The 20,033-nt window shown below is 39.7% G+C and overlaps 1 protein-coding gene across 2 annotated transcripts in view; it reads left to right on the top strand.

The window, feature by feature from the left end:
- Tnpo3 (transportin 3) overlaps nucleotides 1-20,033 on the top strand; it is a 91,549-nt gene that overhangs the window by 36,954 nt on the left and 34,562 nt on the right. For both annotated transcript variants that reach the window (XM_090333271.1, XM_090333272.1), the window contains 7 exons: nucleotides 6,178-6,321; nucleotides 7,140-7,315; nucleotides 7,865-8,003; nucleotides 11,203-11,349; nucleotides 14,827-14,934; nucleotides 15,590-15,681; nucleotides 18,389-18,528. In XM_090333271.1, coding sequence (XP_090189397.1) covers nucleotides 6,178-6,321; nucleotides 7,140-7,315; nucleotides 7,865-8,003; nucleotides 11,203-11,349; nucleotides 14,827-14,934; nucleotides 15,590-15,681; nucleotides 18,389-18,528 — 946 coding nt within the window. The remainder of the gene's footprint in view (nucleotides 1-6,177; nucleotides 6,322-7,139; nucleotides 7,316-7,864; nucleotides 8,004-11,202; nucleotides 11,350-14,826; nucleotides 14,935-15,589; nucleotides 15,682-18,388; nucleotides 18,529-20,033) is intronic.

The following is a 20,033-nucleotide window of genomic DNA, read 5'->3' as shown; positions in this document are numbered from 1 at the left end:
CAAGTGGTAGAGCGCTAGCCTTGAGAAAGTCCAAGGGCAGTGCTCAGGCCCTGAGTTCAAGCCCAGGACTGGAAAAAAATAAAAATAAAACTTGCTTAACTGAAAGGGGAGAAAAACATGGGAAGGGGTAGCAATGTTCAAGAAATAATGTACTCACTACCTTACGTATGTAACTGTAACCCCTCTATACATCACCCTGACAATAAAATTAAATTTAAAAAAAAAAAGAAAAAAAAAGAAAACTTGGGCTGGGGGTTTGGCCTAGTGGTAGAGTGCTTGCCTAGCATACATGAAGACCCAGGCTCAATTCTTCGGTACCACATACATAGAAAAGGCCAGAAAAGGTGCTGTGGCTCAAGTGGTAGAGCTCTAGTCTTGAGAAAGCCCAAGGTCAGTGTTCAGGCCCTGAGTTCAAGCCCCAGGACTGGCAAAAAGAAAAATTTGCTTAGCTGAAAGCAGACTGGTCAGTAAAGTGAGTTACTGGGTTCAAAGTATAATTGTAAACATATCCAGGTATCTGTTCCTATGACAATCCCTTCTACCACCATCCCCCCCCACCCCCCACCCTGCAAAAGGGTCTTGCCTAAACTGGCTGCAAACTGTTGGGCTCAGTGGATCTCCTGTCTTAGCCTCCCTTAATCTCCATAATAACAAGCATGTGCCACCACTCCTAGTAGTATGTAGTAAATCTACCTGTTCATTGACTTACTGTATTACATTCAGTTATGATCCAGTATGGCCCTCCAAATAACATTTTTAAATATCAAAAGAAATTTTAAAAATAATTTTAATTCTTGCTCTACTGCTCAGTTCCCTTATCATCAGTATGTTTAAATTGTAGGATTGGATGACTACTTTCCTGCCATTAATTTGGTGAAAATATGTTTCCTAAAAAGCAAAGTTGTGCCCCAATTGCAAGGAAAAATATAATGTACTGAAGTGATAAAGTAAAAATTTTATATTTGTCAAAAGGTTGTGTGTCTTTAGCAAAAGTTGGGTAGTTTTATAGGAAATTGAGTCACAGTATGTATTGAATTCTGCATTCTAAGCATTTACTAATTTAGCCTCAGCACAGTCTCTTTGGAGCCATATAACCATAAATGCTAAGGTGGTCTATTGTACTGACCTTTTTTTTTTTTTTTTTTTTTTTTCACTTTTCTTTTCTTTTGCCAGTCCTGGGGCTTAAACACTAGGCCTAAGTGCTGCCCCTGAATTTTTGTTTTCAAAGCTAGTGTTCTACCACCTTTGGCTTTTTGTGGTTAGATGGAGATAAGAATCTCATGAACTTTGTTGCCCTGGCTGTCTTTGAACTGTGATCCTCACATCTCAGCCTCCCAAGTAGCTAGGATTTACAAGTATGAGCCACTGACTCCTGGCTGTATTGAACTCTTGCTTTTATGGCTGACCTGGGCCTGGCCATTATTGTTTTTCTTTCTCCATTCCCTATTTAGTTTATTTAATACATAGCCTCAATTTTTATTTATCCCTTCTAATATTCTTTTTCTATTGGTAGCCTTTTTTGGACTGATGTGTTTACTTATGAGGCAGTTTTTGAGGGTTTATTTCAAAGAGTCAGTATTTTAAGTACTTAAATGAACTGAAGAGTAACTGGGAATGTGCCTTGGGGATAGTGCTTGCCTAGCATGCATGAAGCTCTGGGTTCAGTTCTTCAGTACTACATACACTAAAAGAGCCAGGAGTAGCACTGTGGTTCAGGTGGTAGAGTGCTAACCTTGAGCAACAGAAGCTCAGGGACAGTGCCTGGGCCCCGAGTTCAAGCCCCAGATCTGGCCAAAAACAAACAACAAAAAAACCCTGAAAATACCTCTTAGAAGTTTTATGATGTATTTTTTTATTTTAATAGCAGCTAATTAGAGTTCCATACTTAAATTTGATTCAGTAGTTAGAACAAACAAATCCTATGTGCAAATACCACATTGTACTAAAGCTGAAATGCTGGGAATATGGCCTAGTGGTAGAGTGCTTGCCTAGCAAACATGAAACCCTGGGTTTGATTCCTTGGTACCACATAAACAGAAAAAGCTGGAAGTGGTGCTGTGGCTTAAGAGGTAGAGCACTAGACTTGAGAAAGCCCCAAAACAGTGCCCAGGCCCTGAGTTCAAGGCCCAGGACTGGCCAAAAAAAAAGGCTTTACACATGAGCACCAGTGGTTCATGCTGGTAGACTATACTAATAGGAGCTGAGATCTGAAGTCTGAGGTTTGGAGAGTCTTATCTCCAGTTAGCCAGAAAAAAGTCAGAAATAGATTTGTGGCTTAAGTAATGAGTATTGAAAGCCAAGGGAAAGTAAAATATCCTGAGTTCAAGACCCAGGAGCTGTACCTCAAAAAGATCCTACTATGATAATTTTTTTCTGGTACATTCGTTACTACAAAATATTACTGCCTTAGTCTTTCTCCCTCCCCCTCCTGTTTCCTGGAATTCGCTTCATTAATATGTTATATGATAGAGGCAGAGGCATCGCACCTTTGTGTTCCTCCCTTAAGAGTATTTAAATTGGACATTTTAGTGATCTCAGACAACTTCTAATACTTCTAAATATTTGTGTCTTGATTACAAGTAGAACAAAGAGCCTCAGAAAAACTTACAGTAAAGAAAACTAGCTAAACAGATGACAAAAACTAATGTCTTTTTCTGTTGTTGTGATTCTGGTGCTTGAACTTAAGGCCTACGAACTGTCTCTAAACACAAGGCTAGTACTCTAATACTTACAACATAGCTATTAGAGGTAAGAGTCTCTGACTTTTCCTGCCTTAGCTGGCTTTGAAATATGATCTTCAGATTGTAGTCTCCTGAGAAGCTAATATTACAGGTGTGAAACACTGGCAGTCAGCCCTAATGTTTTTAAATAATATTTGTAAGGTCCATCCATCCTAATACTTTCTTTTTGGTGGGTTATGGGGCTTGAACTCTACTCCTGAGCACTGCCCCTACGCTTTTCAGCTCAAGGCTAGTATTCTACCACTTGAGCCACAGTACCGATTCCAGTTTTCTGGTAGTTAATTGGAGATAAGACTTTTGTGCCAGGGCTGGCTTTGAACTGCAATCCTCAGATCTCAGCCTTCTGAGTAGCTAGGATTACAGATGTGAGCCACCAGTACCCGGGCATCCTAATAATCTTTTAGTATATTTGTGCCCCAGCCAGGTTTATGCATGTCTCTTCTCCCCACTCCCACATTTGTGCCTTTATATACTTTAATATATGTGCTACTTTTCTATCTTTGCTTTTTTTTCATTATTAAAAGAAACGATGGGTTTAAAGATTATTTTCTTCTTTTTTTCTTTCTTTCTTTTTGGTAGCTCTTCAGACCTTAATATTTTCAGTAGTGTTCTGTGGTAAAATTGTGTGGTTCATAGTTGCATATTAACCCTCACTTGATCTAGTACTTCTTAAAATTAGCGGTCATTTTCAATGTAGATTGTATTACTGTGAAAGCATTGAGTCAGGTTTTTCCTGTGTAGGTTTTATCTACAACGTAAATATAAGTTTTACCTTTTCTTTTTTTCCCAGTTCTGGGGCTTGAACTCAGAGCCCAGGCACTGTCTTTGGGCTTTCTCAAGGCTAGTGCTCTACCACTTCAGCCACAGAACCACTTCCAGCTTTTTCTTTGTATGTGGTACTAAGGAATTGAACCTGGGACTTCATGCATGCTAGGCAACCACTCTACCACTATGCCACCCTCCTGGCCCAGTCTTATTCTTTAGACTGGTTGCTATAAACTTATGTAAATCATTTCCTCCTCATCTTCTCCTTCCCCTTCCCCTTCCCCTTCCCCTTCCCCTTCCCCTTCTCCTTCCCCTTCCCCTTCTCCTTCCTCTTCTTCTTCCCCTTCTTCTTCTCCTTTTTTTTTTGCCAGTGCTGGGCCTTGAACTCAGGGCCTGAGCACTGTCCTTGGGCTTTCTCAAGGCTAGAGCTCTACTGCTTGAGCCACAGCATCACTTCTGGCTGCTGCTGCTGCTGTTGCTGCTGCTGCTGCTGCTGCTGCTGCTGCTGCTGCTGCTGCTTTTTTTCTTTTTCTATGTATGCGGTACTGAGGAATTGAGCCTGGATCTTCGTGCATGCTAGGCAAGCACTCAACCACTAGGTCAAATTCCTGGTCCTCCTTTTCTTCTTTTCATTAAGTTAATTAAATACTGTGTAATAATTGTTTCCTGATAATGCAAACAGAGGGCTTCCTTGGAAGTAATAAGTATCAGCCTTTAGAGATGATCTGAGTAACATGGGATCTACTCTTCCCTTATATGTCCCTTCTTAACCACATGGCAGTTATGTTTCTAACACACTGCCTGCAAAATTGTCATGAAACTTTTTGTTGGTGGTGGTGGTGGTAGTCATGGTGCTTGAACTCTGGGTCTGGTCTCTGTCCTTGAGCTCTTCAGCTCAAGGCTTCCACCCTACCCCTTGAGCCACAGTGCCACTTCCATTTTTTTTGGTGATTAATTGGAGATAAAAGTCTCAAGGACCTTAGTTCCCTTAGTGCCTGGACTTTGAACTGTAACCCTCAGATCTCAGCCTCCTGAGTATGCTTGGATTACAGACAAGAGCCACTGTCCCATCATGAAACATTTTTATCTAGAAGTTATCTTATACTTTACGTGGGCAAAAACATTCCACAAAAACAATCTGCACATTGGGCTGGGAGTTTGGCCTAGTGGTTAAAGTGCTTGCCTAGCATGCACAAAGACCCGGGTTCGATTCCTTGGTACCACATACATAGAAAAAAGCCAGAAGTGCTGCTGAGGCTCAAGTGGTAGAGCTCTAGCCTTGAGAAAGTCCAAGGACAGTGCTCAGACCCTGAGCTCAAGCCCAGGACTGGCCAAAAAAAAAACCAAAACAATCTGCACAGAAAGAAAAGCAGTGAGTTAATGTAATTCTTTTTGTTGTTGTTTGTGGAGCTTGAATTCAGGGGCTTAGGCACTGTTCCAGATCTCTTTTGCTCAAGGTTAACATTGTACCACTTTCAGCCATAGCTCCATTTCTGTTTTTTTCTGGTTTTTGCTTTTGTTTTGGAGAAGAAGGGTCAGTTATGGGGCTTGAACTCAGGGCCTGGGTACTATCCCTGAGCCTCTTTGTGCTCAAGGCTAGTGTTCTACTACTTGAGTCACACTGCTACTTCCAGTTCTTGAGTGGTTAATTGGACATAAGAGTCTTAACCGGGCTTTTGTGGCGGGGGGAGGCGGCTTCAAAACATGATCCTTAGATCTCAGCTTCCTGAATAGCTAGGATTATAGATGTGAGCTACCAGTGGCAGCTTATTTATAGTAGTGTCACTTTTCATGTTATGACACTTGTTAGAACATAGAGATAACAATTAACCTGAAAATACACAGTGGAATGCGAAGTTAATTTATTGGTATGTAAATGAATAAATATCACTTTAAAAATAATTGTATTTGTAAGAGTATATATTACAGTAGTTGGAAATATGGAACCTAATAAGAGGATTGAAGGTGTGGTTCAGTTGGTTGAGCACTAGCCAGTGAGCAAAAACAGCAGGTCCCAAGTTCTAGTTCCAGACTCAGATCTTTAAAAAAAGAAAAGAATGGCCCTTGCCAGGAGTTTGGCCTAGCGGTATAGTGCTTGCCTAGTATGCATGAAGACCCAGGTTCGATTCCTCGGTAGCATATATATAGAAAAAGGTAGGAAGTGGTGCTGAGGCTCAAGTGGTAGAGCTCTAGCCTTGAGAAAGTCCAAGCACAGTGCTCAGGCCCTGACTGAGCTCAACCCCAGGACTGGCAAAACAAACAAACAAACAAACAAACAAAGGATTATTCTAGGTCCTGAGCTTGGCCTAGTGGTAGGGTGCTTGCCTACCATACACAAAGACCCGGGTCCAATTCCTCAGTACCACATACATAGAAAAAAAGAATCCAGAAGTGGTGCTGAGGCTCAAGTGGTAGAGCTCTAGCCTTGAAAAAGTCCAAGGACAGTGTTCAGGCCCTGAGCTCAAGCCCAGGATTGGCAAAAAAAAAAAAAAAAAGAATTATTCTAAATTATTTCTAAACTATGTCTATTTGGGGGTGACTATCCACCCCATGCCTCTTTTTCTATTGAGAAAGCAGAACAGTGGCACATTATATAACACTTGCATGGTAATTTTAACGATTTAATAGTATTATATGTAATGTTAAATTTTTTTTTTTTTATTCCATTCAGATGACTTGCGTAGAAAAAACTGGAACAGATGAGAAAATGCTTATAAAGGTCTTTCGCTGTTTGGGAAGTTGGTTTAATTTGGGAGTTTTGGACAGTAACTTCATGGCTAACAATAAGTTACTAGCACTCCTTTTTGAGGTTTTGGTAAGTAATGGTTTATTAGAGTATTAGTAATTTATGACATTAGCAATGTTTTCTTATATTTTGCACTATGAGTACAGGTGTATTGAACAACTGACTTGCTGTCAAGTACCATACTCAGGGTATTAGTTTTACTATTCAGAGTTTAGAAAATAAAATAAGAACATTCTTACATACAGACAAATGATTTCCATGTTAAGAGCCAAATAACAACCATTGATCCCTTTCTTTGGTATAAAAGTATAAAATGGTACATTTATATTTTTATTTACGTTTTTATTTTTTTGTTGATCATGGAGCTTCAACTCAGAGCCTAGGCACTGTTGCTGAGCTTTTGTTTTCGAGACTAGCACTTTACCACTTTGTGCCACAGGTCTACTTTCAGTTTTCTGGTGGTTATTTGGAGATAAAAGTCTCATGGACTTTCCTGCCCAAGCTGGCTTCAAGTTGTGAGCCTCATATCTCATCCTCTGAGTAGCTATGATTATAGATGTGTCTAGCTATATTTTTATTTTTAGTAAAATTTATGATAAATTTAATAATATATATTATTTAATTTAGAATAAATTCATTTATTTGATACTGGGGTTTGAACCCAGTAGAGCAAGAGCTCTACCTATCTGAGCATTCTTTTGCTTTTTATAGGTTACATTTTCAAGCAGAGCCTTTCATATTTTGGCCTAGGACTAGCCTCCAATTGAGATCTACAATTAGCCTCAAATCGAGATCCTTGTGGAGGATCCCAAAGGAGCCTATAATTGTTTATGCTACTTGGATTACAAGGCCATATTTCTTGCTTTTGTATTCCTTTTATCTTCCAGCAACAGGACAAGACCTCATCTAATTTACATGAAGCTGCTTCAGATTGTGTGTGCTCAGCTCTTTATGCCATAGAGAATGTGGAGACTAACTTACCATTAGCCATGCAACTTTTTCAGGGAGTCTTGACATTAGAGACTGCTTATCATATGGCTGTGGCACGTGAGGATTTAGACAAGTGAGTTATTATTCACCATTTGTGATTCTCAGTGACTTTAATAAACAGTACATCCTATAGCTCTAATATTCTCACCTGAATCAAGTGTGGTAAGATGGATGTAGAAGTAGAATTAGGGAAAGTACTAATGTTTTTCAGTTACATACATAAGACTGAGAATTAAAAGTAAACTTTGAAATACCAAATATGACTTGATGGGAAATTTTATGTTTCGAAAATTGAGAATTTGAACTAACTTACAAGTCATTTTACTTATCAGTTTGAAAGTAGATAATCCCAGTAAAGTGATCTGCTACATAGAGTGTGATATAGCATGGTGAATAACCACTAAATATCACTTAACACTAAGGATTTTTTTTTTTGTCAGTCTTGGGGCTTGAACACTGGCCCTGGGTGCTGTCCCTGAGCTCTTCACCTCAAGGCTACCGCTCTACCACTCTTGAGCCACAGCACCATTTCCTGAGGAATGTTTTTATTTATTTGATTTATGGTGTCTGTGAGTATATCTAGATTTCTGACTTGGTGTTCTCATTCTTCTATTTTCTACAGAGTTCTGAATTACTGCCGTATTTTTACTGAACTATGTGAAACTTTTCTTGAAAAAATTGTTTGTACTCCAGGCCAAGGTCTGGGAGATCTACGAACTCTGGAACTGCTTCTTATCTGTGCAGGGCACCCCCAGTATGAGGTAGTGTTTCTTACTGTGCTAAGACCATTCTCCAAGTTATCGTGTAGTGTCTATATTCTATTATATTCTTGAGAAATTTATAATCTTGTTTTTAATTAGTAAGTATAGAAAATTTTTTGTGTTAGAATAATTTTAAAGTTTGTATGTGGTTTTCACTTTGCATTCTCATTTGATATTCTGAGGTGTTTAGACACTTCAAAGAATCTATTAGAAAAACAAGTTTATTACATTTCCACTATTCAGTGAGCCTGTTTACTTCCCTCCTTCTTTTCCTTTCTTCCTATACTGGAGTTGAACTTAGGGCCTTAAGCTTGTGAGGCAAGTGCTCTACCACTTGAGTCAATCTCTGGACCACCAATAAACTCCCTGTCTACTCAACTTACTCTTTAGAGTTTTACAGTTAAAAACTATACTGTGTTAGACAACTGTCCTTTCCTGTTTAAAAAACAAACAGGTTGGGAAGGTGGCTTTGTGCTTGCCTAGCTGTCCTGAGTTCAAGTACCACATAAACAGAAAAGGCTAGAAGTGGCATTGTGGCTCAAGTGGTAGAGGGCTCATCTTGAGCGCATAGAGACTTAGGAACAGTGCCTAGGCCCAGAGTTCAAGCCCCAGTATCAGAAAAAACAAACAAAACAAAAATCCTGAGATAACCTAAAGATGGGAAAAGCTTTATTAATTAATTAATTTACTTATTGTTGTTATTGCCAGTCCTAGGGCTTGAACTCAGGACCTGGACACTGTCCTTGGGCTTTCTCAAGGTTGTCACTCTTACCACCTGAGCCACAGCACCACTTCTGGCCTTTTCTGTGTGTGTGGTAGACCATGGAATTGAACCCGGGTATTTGTGCATGCTAGGCAAGCACTGTACCACTAGGCTAAACTCCTGGCCCCAGGAAAGCTTTATTTTGATAAATAGTTGGAATGTTTTAATCCATGATTTATTGAATCCATTGTTTTGGTCCTATAGGAGACAATAAATCATAGTAGAGAGTGGTAGAAGAAAATACACCTGTTTACTTCTTGGCAGGTGTGAAAGAGGAAAAGGAGGGGTTGGCTAGGTCCCAGTATCACCACCAAGGACTTGCTTTCAATAACCTGATTTTCTTCCACTAGGCTCCATGCCATAAAGATTTCACCACTTCTCATCAGCGCCATAGCCTTCAGATAGAAAGGCCTTCCTTAGCTGGGCACTGTGGCTCACGCCTGTAATTCTAGCTACTCAGGAGACAGATCTGAGGATCCTAGTTCAAAGGTTCAAAGCCTGCCTGAGCACTAAAAAGTCCATGAGACTTTTATCTCCAATTAATCACCAAAAAACTGGAAGTGGCGCTGGGGCTCCAGGGGTAGGGCGGTAGTTCTGAGCTGAAAAGCTCAGGGACAGTGTCCAGGCCCAGAGTTCAAGCTCCACAACCAAAACAACAACAAAAAACCTTCCTTTTCTTTTCTTTTCTTTTTTTTTTCTTTTCTTGGCAGTCCTGGGTCTTGAACTCAGGGCCTGAGTACTGTCCCTGAGCCTCTCTGTGCTCCAGGATAGCACTCTACCACTTGAGAGTCACAGTGCCACTTCTAGGTTTTTTCTGTTTATGTGGTACTGAGGAAATGAGCCCAGGACTTCATGCATGCTAGGCAAGCACTCTACTAGTAAACCACATTCCCAGCTCAAAAGGGACCGGTGAGAGTACTTTGAAGACCCAAACTTGTAGCATGTACCAGTTCTCCTAACTTTACCCCTACAAGTCTTCATACCTCAAATTTTTCTCCAAATGAGGAAAATGAGAAAGGGATTTTAAACTTCAGAATTTCTTGCAAATCTTTTAGAGCTGGGTATGGTGGTTCCTGCTTAGCATTCCGACACTGAGGCAGGAGAAACTCATCAGTTTCAAGTCAGCCTGAGTTACTTGCTTTATTTGTTTTTTTAAATTTTTTTCAAGATACCTGTCGTGTGGTATGTGTGTGTGTGTGTGTTACTGAGGAAAGAACTTAGGGCCTTGTACATATTAGAAAAATTCTTTGCTACTGAACTGTATCATACCTAGTCCATGAAGTTTTTGAAACCTTTTCTCAATATGTAGTTTCGGACAACTTGGAACTTGCTGTATATAGCCCATGCTGACCTCAAACACTCATAATTCTCCTGCCTCAACCTCCTGACAACCCTGTGCTTTTAAGTTTGCCAGATTTTAGTTTGTACCTTACAGTGAGAGCTGGACACCTGTGGCTCGCTCCTATAATCTTGCTCAGGGGGCTGAGATGTGAAGATTGCAGTTTGAAGCCAGCCCAGACAGAAACACCCGTAAGACCCATCTCTGCTTAACAAGCAAAAAAGTTGAAAAGCAAAAGAGCTTGAGTAATAGGGCACCATCCTTGAACACAAAACTTAGGGACAGGGCCTGGAGTTTGGCCTAGTGGTTAAAGTGCTTGCCTAGCATGCACGAAGACCCGGGTTCGATTCCATGGTACCACATACATAGAAAAAGCCGGAAGTGGTGCTGAGGCTCAAGTGGTAGAGCTCTAGCCTTGAGAAAGTCCAACCCTGAGCTCAAGCCCAGGACTGGAAAAAAAAAAAAAAAAAAACAACAAACTTAGGGACAGCATAGAGTTCAATGCCCCTCCCCCCCAAAAAATATAAATGTGTGTGTGTGTGTGTGTGTGTGATGTGCTCTTGAGTTGGGCATTATTTGTTTTATAAGGATATCTAGATTTGAGTAAAACCCAAGCATTTTGAGAAGCATAGCACTGTACAATAGCAATCACTCTTATAAATGGTGCTGTAAGGAAGATCAGCTATAAGTAAAATCCTAATCTTTTTTTCTCCTTTTCTTTTCAAAAAAGCAATCAAATTAAAGTTACATGAAAGCATTGAAATCTTACTCCTAATAATGATTCCCAGTATCATGAAATTATTTCAGAATTGGACAAAAATGTCTTAACTCTTCAATTTCTATCTTTCTGAAATTAACTTCAGGGAATTAGTTATCTGAGAAGTAAATAAGGATATAAAACCTGTCATTCTAAGTGGGTTTTTGGGCTAACCATGCATGGGGCAATTTGGAAGGGTAATTTAGTAGAAAAAAAATGTGGCTCTTTAAATGTTCCACATAACATATAAAAGTATATCTTTTGTCTAGCCTTAGTAATAAACTATTTTCTTATTCCAGTTCTTTCCCATTCGAATAAAACAGCTTTTCTCTTTTGACAGGTGGTAGAAATTTCCTTTAACTTCTGGTATCGACTAGGAGAGCATTTATACAAAACTAATGATGAAGTTATTCATGGAATCTTTAAAGCTTACATTCAGAGGCTGCTTCATGCTTTGGCCCGACATTGCCAGATGGAACCAGACCATGTAAGTTCCCCCTCAACCTCAGGTCCTTATTTTCTCCACTTTTCAGAGCTACTTTGAAAAGGTAGAAATAAAGCTGTTTAAAAAAAAACAAAAAACAGGGGCGGGGAATTTGGCCTAGTGGTAGAATCCTTGCCTAGCATGCACGAAGACCCGGATTTGATTCCTCGGTACCACATACATAGAAAAAAGCTGGAAGTGGTGCTGAGGCTCAAGTGGTAGAGTGCTAGCCTTGAGAAAGTCCAAGGACAGTGCTCAGGCCCTGAGCTCAAACCCAGGACTGGCAAGAAAAAAAAAAAGCTTTAGCTTATATTGAAATCTTCCCAGTATAATAAAGACTTGGCTTATTTAGGAAGAAATTGCAGCTGCTGCCAGTAATTCTAATTTTTTTTCCTTTTTTGTTTTTTATTGTAATTAGTAAAAGGGTTACATGATATTTGCCAGATAGAAGGTGCATTAATTCACATACATTGATACCCTTTCACATGTCTTGGTACCCATTTCCCTCCCCCCCCACACCCCCTCCCGTCTTGGTTTTCCCCCCTTCCCTATCAAATTTCAAATATCTAAATACAAATAAATTCAATATATCAGATAACAAAGTGAGATACTATACCAATATGAGATAACCAAGGGATAGCAAAGGAGATGAGAGACAACATAGTACATTAAGGACAACAATTATTCATTATATGGCTTTTGTTTCACTATCCTGGAGGTCCTTTCAATTAGCTTCACATTATATGGCCTTATGTATCAAGATTTTGCTCTATTGCAGATCTCTGCTAGTAGAGCCCAAGGTTTCTACTGATTATCACGAATGAGGGAAACCATTGAGCCTAAGTTCCTTTGAGTCTGGCTTACTTCACTTAATATGATTTTTTCTAAGTCTTTCCATTTTGCCAGTCCTGGGCTTGAGCTCACAGCCTGAGCACTGTCCTTGGACTTTCTCAAGGCTAGAGCTCTACCACTTGAGCCTCAGCACCACTTCTGGCTTTTTTTTTTTCTATGTACGTGGTACCGAGGAATCAAACCCGGGTCTTTGTGCATGCTAGGTAAGCACTCTACCACTAAGCCAAACTCCTGGCCCCCTAATTTTTTTTGGGGGGGGGGGAGAGTTGGTCATAGGATTTGAACTCTGGCCTGGGGGCTGTCCCTGAGCTCTTCAGCTCAAGGCTGTTGTCCTACCCTTTGCACCACAGTGCCACTTCCAGTTTTCTGGTGATTAATTGGAGACTTTTTAGTACCACAGCTGGCTTTGAATTGCGATCTTTAGATCTCAGTTTCCTGAGTAGCTAAGATTACAGGTGTGATCCACCATGCCTGGCTCTCCTAATAATTTGTTTGAATATTCCAATAGAAGGAAAAAAATAATAGCTATTATATGTATCAAGCATTATCTATAAAAGTAGAAAATACAGCCAGAAGTTTGGCCTGGTGGTAGAGTGCATGCCTAGCAAGCACAAAGGTCTGGGTTGGAATTCCTCAGTACCACATACATAGAAAAAGCCAGAAGTGGCACTGTAGCTCAAGTGGTAGAGCCCTAGCCTTGAGAAAAATAAGTCAAAAATTCTGCCCATGTGTGGGAAGAGGTCTGGGGATTGAATCCCAGGACCTTCATGCTAGCTAGGTAGGTGCTCTACCACTGAGTTATATGGCTCATTCCCAATCCCAGTTCATCCTCTTTTTTTTGGACAGTGTTTTGATATGTAACTCACACTAGTCTTGAACTCTATGTAATCTAGACTGGCCTGAAACTTGCAATTCCACTTCAGCCTCGCAACTGTTGTGATTACATACATTTCATCACCACACCTGTTTTCGGGTTTTTTTTGTTGTTGTTTAGGTTTTTTTTTTTGTCAGTCCTGGGAGTTGAACTCAGGGCCTGAGTATTGTCCTTAGGCTTTCCTCAAGATTAATGCTCTACTACTTGAGTATGTGGTACTGAGGAATTGAACCCAGGTCTTTGTGTATGCTAGGCAAACACTCTACCACTAGGCCAAATTCCCAGCCCCAGTGACATGCTCATTTCTTAGTTTTAATGTTAAAATGTGTTTGAGCATTTTGGATCTCCATAGAACTTTAGGAATGTCTAGTGTAGTAGTCCTGTGTCCTGTGTGTCCCCACTCCATTAATTATTGTTAAACTAAGAAATCTTATTAACCATATCTTACTTAGAAGATCAGATTATAAATAAAACCAGGCTGTTACATTAATTGACTCTATTTTCTTGATTTCCTTCTTTGTGATTTAGTAGCATTATTTTCTTATAAGTATTTCTCATACTTCTATGTGTAGTACTTTATATAATTTATATAATGTTTATAATTTTACTCATTACTTTATGTGAGAAAGCCATTTCCTCTTTATTCCAAAGCCTTATTTTCTTTGTCTTAGAGCAAGATAGTTAAACTAGATTAGTTTTGAAAGCTGGGATGTGGCTTAGTGGTGGAGTGTTTACCTAACATGCATGAAGCCCTGGGTTGATTTCCTCAGTATCACATCAACGGAAAAAGCCAGAAGTGGTGCTGTGACTCAGAGTAGTAGAGTGCTAGTCTTGAGCGAGAAAGTGCTCAGGCCCCACAACTGACTTCCCCTCCCGGCCCCCCCCCCCCCCCCCCCCGCAAAAAAAAAGTTCTGTAGACTAGCTGGGTGCTAGTGGCTCATGCCTGTAATCCTAGCTACTCAGGAGGCTGAAATGTGAGGATCGAAGTTTGAAGCCAGCCTGACATACAAGTCCCTATAACATTCTTTATTTTCTAATAACCAGCAGAAAATAGGAAGTAGCACTGTGGTTCAAAGTGTTAGAGCACTATCCTTGAGCTGAAGAGCTTAGGGACAGTGACCAGGCCCAGAGTTTAAGCCCCATTAACAACAACAACAAAAAAGTTCTGAGGACCATTTTCTAGGTATTTATGGCCGAAGGTTTTTTTTTTTAATTCTTTAATAATTCTTAAATAATTTTTTGATTCTTTTTGCTGTTTTTGTTTTCTTTTTTTAGTAAAGAATTTATTAACATTGATTTTTACATCATATTTCAAATGACGTGTTTAACAAACAAGTATTCAAGAAGGGAATCTATAATGGCCGAAGATTTTTACATGTCTTTAACCATCTCAAATTTAATTGATACCCTTTGTATACATAGAGAAGAGAATTTGGATAAAACAGATTTAAAAGTCTGAAATTTTATTTTCCATGTGAATTGATGATAATGGTTGATTTTTATAGATCTTGAACAAACAGCTTCAGAAACTTGGTTAGTACTAAATAGCTGATCGTATCTTCACAGACTTATAACTTCTTTTACTACGTCTCTGGGAGCTCCTCTCTTATAGTAAAGTAAATGTCCTTGTGATTTGGACAACTCTAGTCCATTAGGACTTTACTGCTTAATGATTTTTTTCTTTACTGATTTTATGGAGGTCATTGAAAGCTTCAGTAAGTTTAAAACAAATGTTACCTGATTTGAAATTTCAGGAAGGAGTTCCTGAGGAGACTGATGACTTTGGGGAGTTTCGGATGAGAGTTTCAGACCTGGTGAAGGACTTGATTTTCTTGATTGGGTCTATGGAGTGTTTTGCTCAGGTAAGCTCACTTGGAGGTTCTTGGGCCAGTTTTACTGATCCTTAATTGTGCTTACTTCTGTATTTTCAGTAAATGTTCCATCTTATTTTTTGAAGCTCAGTGACTAGATGAGATATTAGATGTTCAAGTGCCTAGCATATAATAGCTATGTTTACTTAAGAGTGTCTGAGAAGCCATTTTCAATCTGTGGATAATTTGGTTGTGGCTTTCCCTATCTCTTCTGCCATTGAAAGCTGTTCTACTATTGTAATGGAATGGAAGGCCAGAGGTAACTTTTAAAGCTCCCTGGAAACACAGAAATTTGGATCTAGCAGGAAAAATAGAGTAGGTTTTCTACTTTCATAATTAGATACTAATTCCTAGTAAGAGTTATTTGGCATTTCAGGGCTACCACCCTTACCCCTTGAGCCACAATGCCACTTCCGGTTTTCTTGTGATTAATTGGAGGTAAGAGTCTCACGGACTTTTTAATGCCTGGACTGGCTTTGAACTGTGATCCTCAAATCTCAGCCTCCTGAGTTGCTAGGAATTTTTTTTGGCTTGCTCTGACAGATATGGAAACAAGGAGCTAGGTTTCTTACAACTAACGACATTTTTTAAAAATTTTTAATTGTTTTTCTTTTAATGAATCCATAATTTACCTCATCTTCTCTAGTTATATTCTACTCTGAAAGAAGGCAACCCACCCTGGGAAGTGACAGAAGCGGTTCTGTTTATCATGGCTGCTATAGCGAAGAGTGTTGATCCGTGAGTCTCTGATAAATCTTTTACTGGGATCTCTAAATATCAAAAGAAAGGAAAATTATACCATAGTTCTCTTACAGGGTATATAGTTAGAGAACTTCTTATTTCTATAGTATTGTCTAGTTTTCTGGCTTTATGGTCTAGTTCAGCATAGCCTGAATTACTGATGTCATGATTTAGCATACTTCTTAGAGTTAAGTGTTTGTTTCAGCTGGGCATGGTGGCTCACCTGTAGTCCTAGCTACTCAGGAGGTTGAGGTCTGAGGATCGAGGTTCAAAGCCAGCCCAGGCACAAAAGGACCTGAGACTCCAATTAACATCTAGGAAACGGGAAGTGGAGCTGTGGCTCAAGGGGTTAGGGCGGTAGCCTTGAGCTAAAGAACCCTGGGACATCACCCAAGGCCCAAGGGTAGGGCCCTCGAGCTGAAGAGGTCAGGACAGTGCCCAGACCCAGAGTTCAAACCCCACAACTGACCAAAAAACTCCCCCAAAAACATTTTTTCCCTTTGGCTGGGATATAGCTCAGGAGCAAAGTGCTTGCTCAGCAAGTACTGTGCCTGTGTTTGACCTCCAGCACCAGAAAAACAAAAACAAAAAGTGGTCCCTAAAAAATCATTTTACATAGATTAATATGTATCTATGGCATACAAACCCTCAGCCTAATTTTAATTATGTTCTAAAATCTAAGTGCCAGTGATTGTATGTAGATTCCCTTCTTGAATACTTGTTTGTTAAATATGTCATTTGAAATATGATGTAAAAATCAATGTTAATAAATTCTTTAATAAAAAAAATCATTTTACCCTTGCTGTTAGGAATAGATTGCTGATTTATTTTTCTACCTGAGGCTCCCTTTTGAAACTAGTCATGATTAAGAATTTGTTAACTTGTTAGTATTTGCTTAAAAGCAATTGAGTGGGCATTAATTTTGACCTCCTGCTTTTGTGGCCTTGGGTTAGTTATCATTATAGATGTTTATGTTATTCGTTATGTTTAACATAGCTATTAGTTATTGCCACTAAAATTTGTTGAATGTCAATTTGATTTTTAATTTCTATGACTTGAGTCCTTCAGGTAGAAATTATATATACTGTAAATTTAAATAGCATATTGCCAGGTACAATGCCTCAGTCCTACAATCCTAGCTTGGATTCAAGAGGAACTCAGTTCAAAATCAAACTGGTCTTGGGCATTGATAGCTCAGGCCTGTAATCCTAGCCTGTAATCTCAGGAGGCTGAGATTTGAGGATCACTGTTCCAAGCCATGAAAAGAGTTCATGGGATTCTTATCTCTAATTAACCTCCAGTAAACTTGAAGTGGCACTGTGGCTGAAAGTGGTAGAGTGCTAGCTTTGAGGAAAGGTCTTGGGGATAGGGCTCAGGGCCTGAGTTCAAGCCCCATGATCAACAGCAACAAAAATTCACGCTGTTGGCCGGGAGTTTGGCCTAGTGGTAGAGTGCTTGCCTAGCATGCACAAAGACCCGGGATCGATTCCTCGGTACCACATACATAGCAAAAAGCCGAAAGTGGTGCTGAGGCTCAAGTGGTAGAGTGCTAGCCTTGAGAAAGTCCAAGGATAGTGCTCAAGCCCTGAACCCAAGCCCAGGACTGGCAAAAAACAAACAAACAAAAACAAAAAATTCATGCTGCACAAAAAATGTTGACAAGGATCTCATCTTGACCAATAGAAAGTAAGCATAGAAGCTGGGCGCAGTGACTCACACTTGTAATTCTAGCTACTCAGGGGACCCGGATCTGAGGATCGTGGTTCAAAGCCAACCCAGGCACTAAAGTCCATGAGACTATCTTATCTCCAACTAACCACCAGGAAAAAATAACCGGAAATGGTGCTGTGGCTCAAGTGGTAGAGTGCGAGCCTTGTGCTGAAGAGCTTAGAGACAGTGCCTAGGCCTAGAGTTCAAATCCCACAACGGCCCAAAAAAAAAAAAAAAGTAGACTTGGTAATGGACACGAGATATTCCAGCTACAAAGGCAATGTAAATAGGGGGATTGTTGGTCAAGCCAGCCTGGGCAAAAATCTAAGCCACAAAGATGTGACTTCAGTGGTAAGAGCATCTGTCCAGGAAATGGTGCTGTGGCTCAAAGAGGTAGAGCGCTAGCCTTAGATGAAGAGCTCAGGGACATTGCCCAAACCCAGCGTTCAAACCCCACACTGACCCCCCGCCAAAAAAATAAATAAATAAATAAAAAGAACACCTGCCTAGCAAGCACAAGATCCTTAGTTCAAACCTCAGTACTATCTCTCCCCACTTCCCCGAAAAAAAAGCATATTAATTTAGCTACTTTTCTTAGTTACTGGGTGAAATAGTACATTGTTTCTGATTCAATGAATATTCAAGGAGATAACTTGCTTTTAGTAAAAACGGTTCTTCTTACCCAGCCGAAGGTAGTTCATGCTTGTAATTTCTAGGTACTGAGGGAGCTGAGATCTGAGGATTGAGGCTCAATCCAGCCTTGGCAGACAAATCTATGAGGACTCTTATCTTCAGTGATAGAAGTGTCACACAAATGGTAGAGTGCCAAGCAAGAGTGTCAGGTCCTGAATTCAAGCCCCAATATCCTCGCCATAACAAAAGCTATTCTCCTTAATTGCATACTATGGTATTTTCTCTTAAACCCATTTTGCTATCTTTTGGAATTTCTGTGACAGTCTGAAAATTGTTATTAGTGTTTGCTTTCTGTTCTTAGGGAGAACAATCCTACACTTGTGGAAGTCCTAGAAGGAGTTGTCCGTCTCCCAGAGACTGTACATACGGCTGTGCGATATACCAGCATTGAATTGGTTGGAGAAATGAGTGAAGTGGTTGATCGAAATCCTCAGTTCCTTGGTATGTGTTACTGCTTCCCATCTGCTGCTGATACTTCTGGGGTGTGTGTGTGTGTGTGTGTGTGTGTGTGCGTGCGTGTGTGTGTGCACGTGCGCATATTTTTCTTTCTTTTACTCCTTGCTTTCTTCTTTATTGACAGGTAGAATATTTGTATACACTAGAGCAAGCATGCATATGTGTGTGTATGTGTGTGTGTATGTTGCTTAGTTAACAAGTTAACACATTTTTTTTTTTTTTTTTTTTTTTTTGCCAGTCCTGGGCTTGAGCTCAGGGCCTGAGCACTGTCCTTGGACTTTCTCAAGGCTAGAGCTCTACCACTTGAGCCTCAGCACCACTTCCGGCTTTTTTCTATGTATGTGGTACGGAGGAATCAAACCCAGGTCTTCATGCATGCTAGGCAAGCACTCTACCACTAGGCCAAACGCCTGGCCCGACTTAAACAATTTTTATATACACACACACACACACACAGAGAGAGAGAGAGAGAGAGAAGGGTCATAGTTAAGTAAGTCAGGTAAAGAATACGTTTTTTGGGGGGTAGTGTCACCCCTTCCCTCACTCACATAATAACTTTAATTGTAATCTCTAGAAATGTAAAGTACCCAAGAGCTATTTTATGATACATAGTAGTACCGTATTGACTATGTTTTATTGATGCTTTTTTTTTTTTTTGCCAGTATTGGGGGACTGAACTCAGGGACTGAACACTATCCTTAGGCATTCATGTTACTTTAGAATATTTTCTTCTCTCTCCCCTTTTTTTTTTTGGCCAGTCCTGGGGCTTTAACTCAGGGCCTGAGCACTATCCTTGGGCTTTCTCAAGGCTAGAGCTCTACCACTTCAGCCACAGTACCACTTCTGGCTTTTTCTATATATGTGGTACTACTAAGGAATCTAACCTGGGTCTTTGTGCATGATTGGCAAGCACTCCCGGCCCCTAGAACATGCATTTTCTAGATGATGACTAGGAAGCTAATTTTTTAATAGTGCCAAGAACCATAGTAGTTTTAAAAAAAGGCATTGTTCTTTTGATTTCTTAAATGTTTTTTTTTTAATATTATACTACAAGTTTACTTTAAAATACCCAGAAAATTAGCTATTCTTAGTGTTTTCTGTAGTAGAAAAACATTCTGATTTTTTGAAACACATTGGTAAAAATAAAATACTGAGTTAATTTATTTAGAAGTGCTGAAGATTCATTTGCATGTTTTAAAAGACTAACTAGACAGAATCAAATATAAGGGTCAACTTTAGAAAGTTATCACTGTCATGGTTAATGTAGTTTATCTTACCTAGTGATTCATCTCTAAGTATAATGATAACTCTGCTTTGCATACTTATATATATCACTATATTCTTGAAATTAAATGGTCATATATGCTCTTAACTCTGTGTCTTTCAAGCTGTTTCATGAATCCATAAGGTTAGATGTGAGGGAAGACATGAAAGATGAAAATAGGGCCCAGAGCTGCCTGATACTGTGTCAGTGAGATCAGCTCTAGTTG

This window comes from Megascapheus bottae, chromosome 5, assembly GCF_031878675.1.
Source record: "Megascapheus bottae isolate mThoBot1 chromosome 5, mThoBot2.hap1, whole genome shotgun sequence".
In the NCBI taxonomy this organism is placed as follows: domain Eukaryota; kingdom Metazoa; phylum Chordata; class Mammalia; order Rodentia; family Geomyidae; genus Megascapheus; species Megascapheus bottae.
The sequence above is the reverse complement of the archived record's forward strand: the minus strand, read 5'-3'. Positions and strand labels throughout refer to the sequence as shown.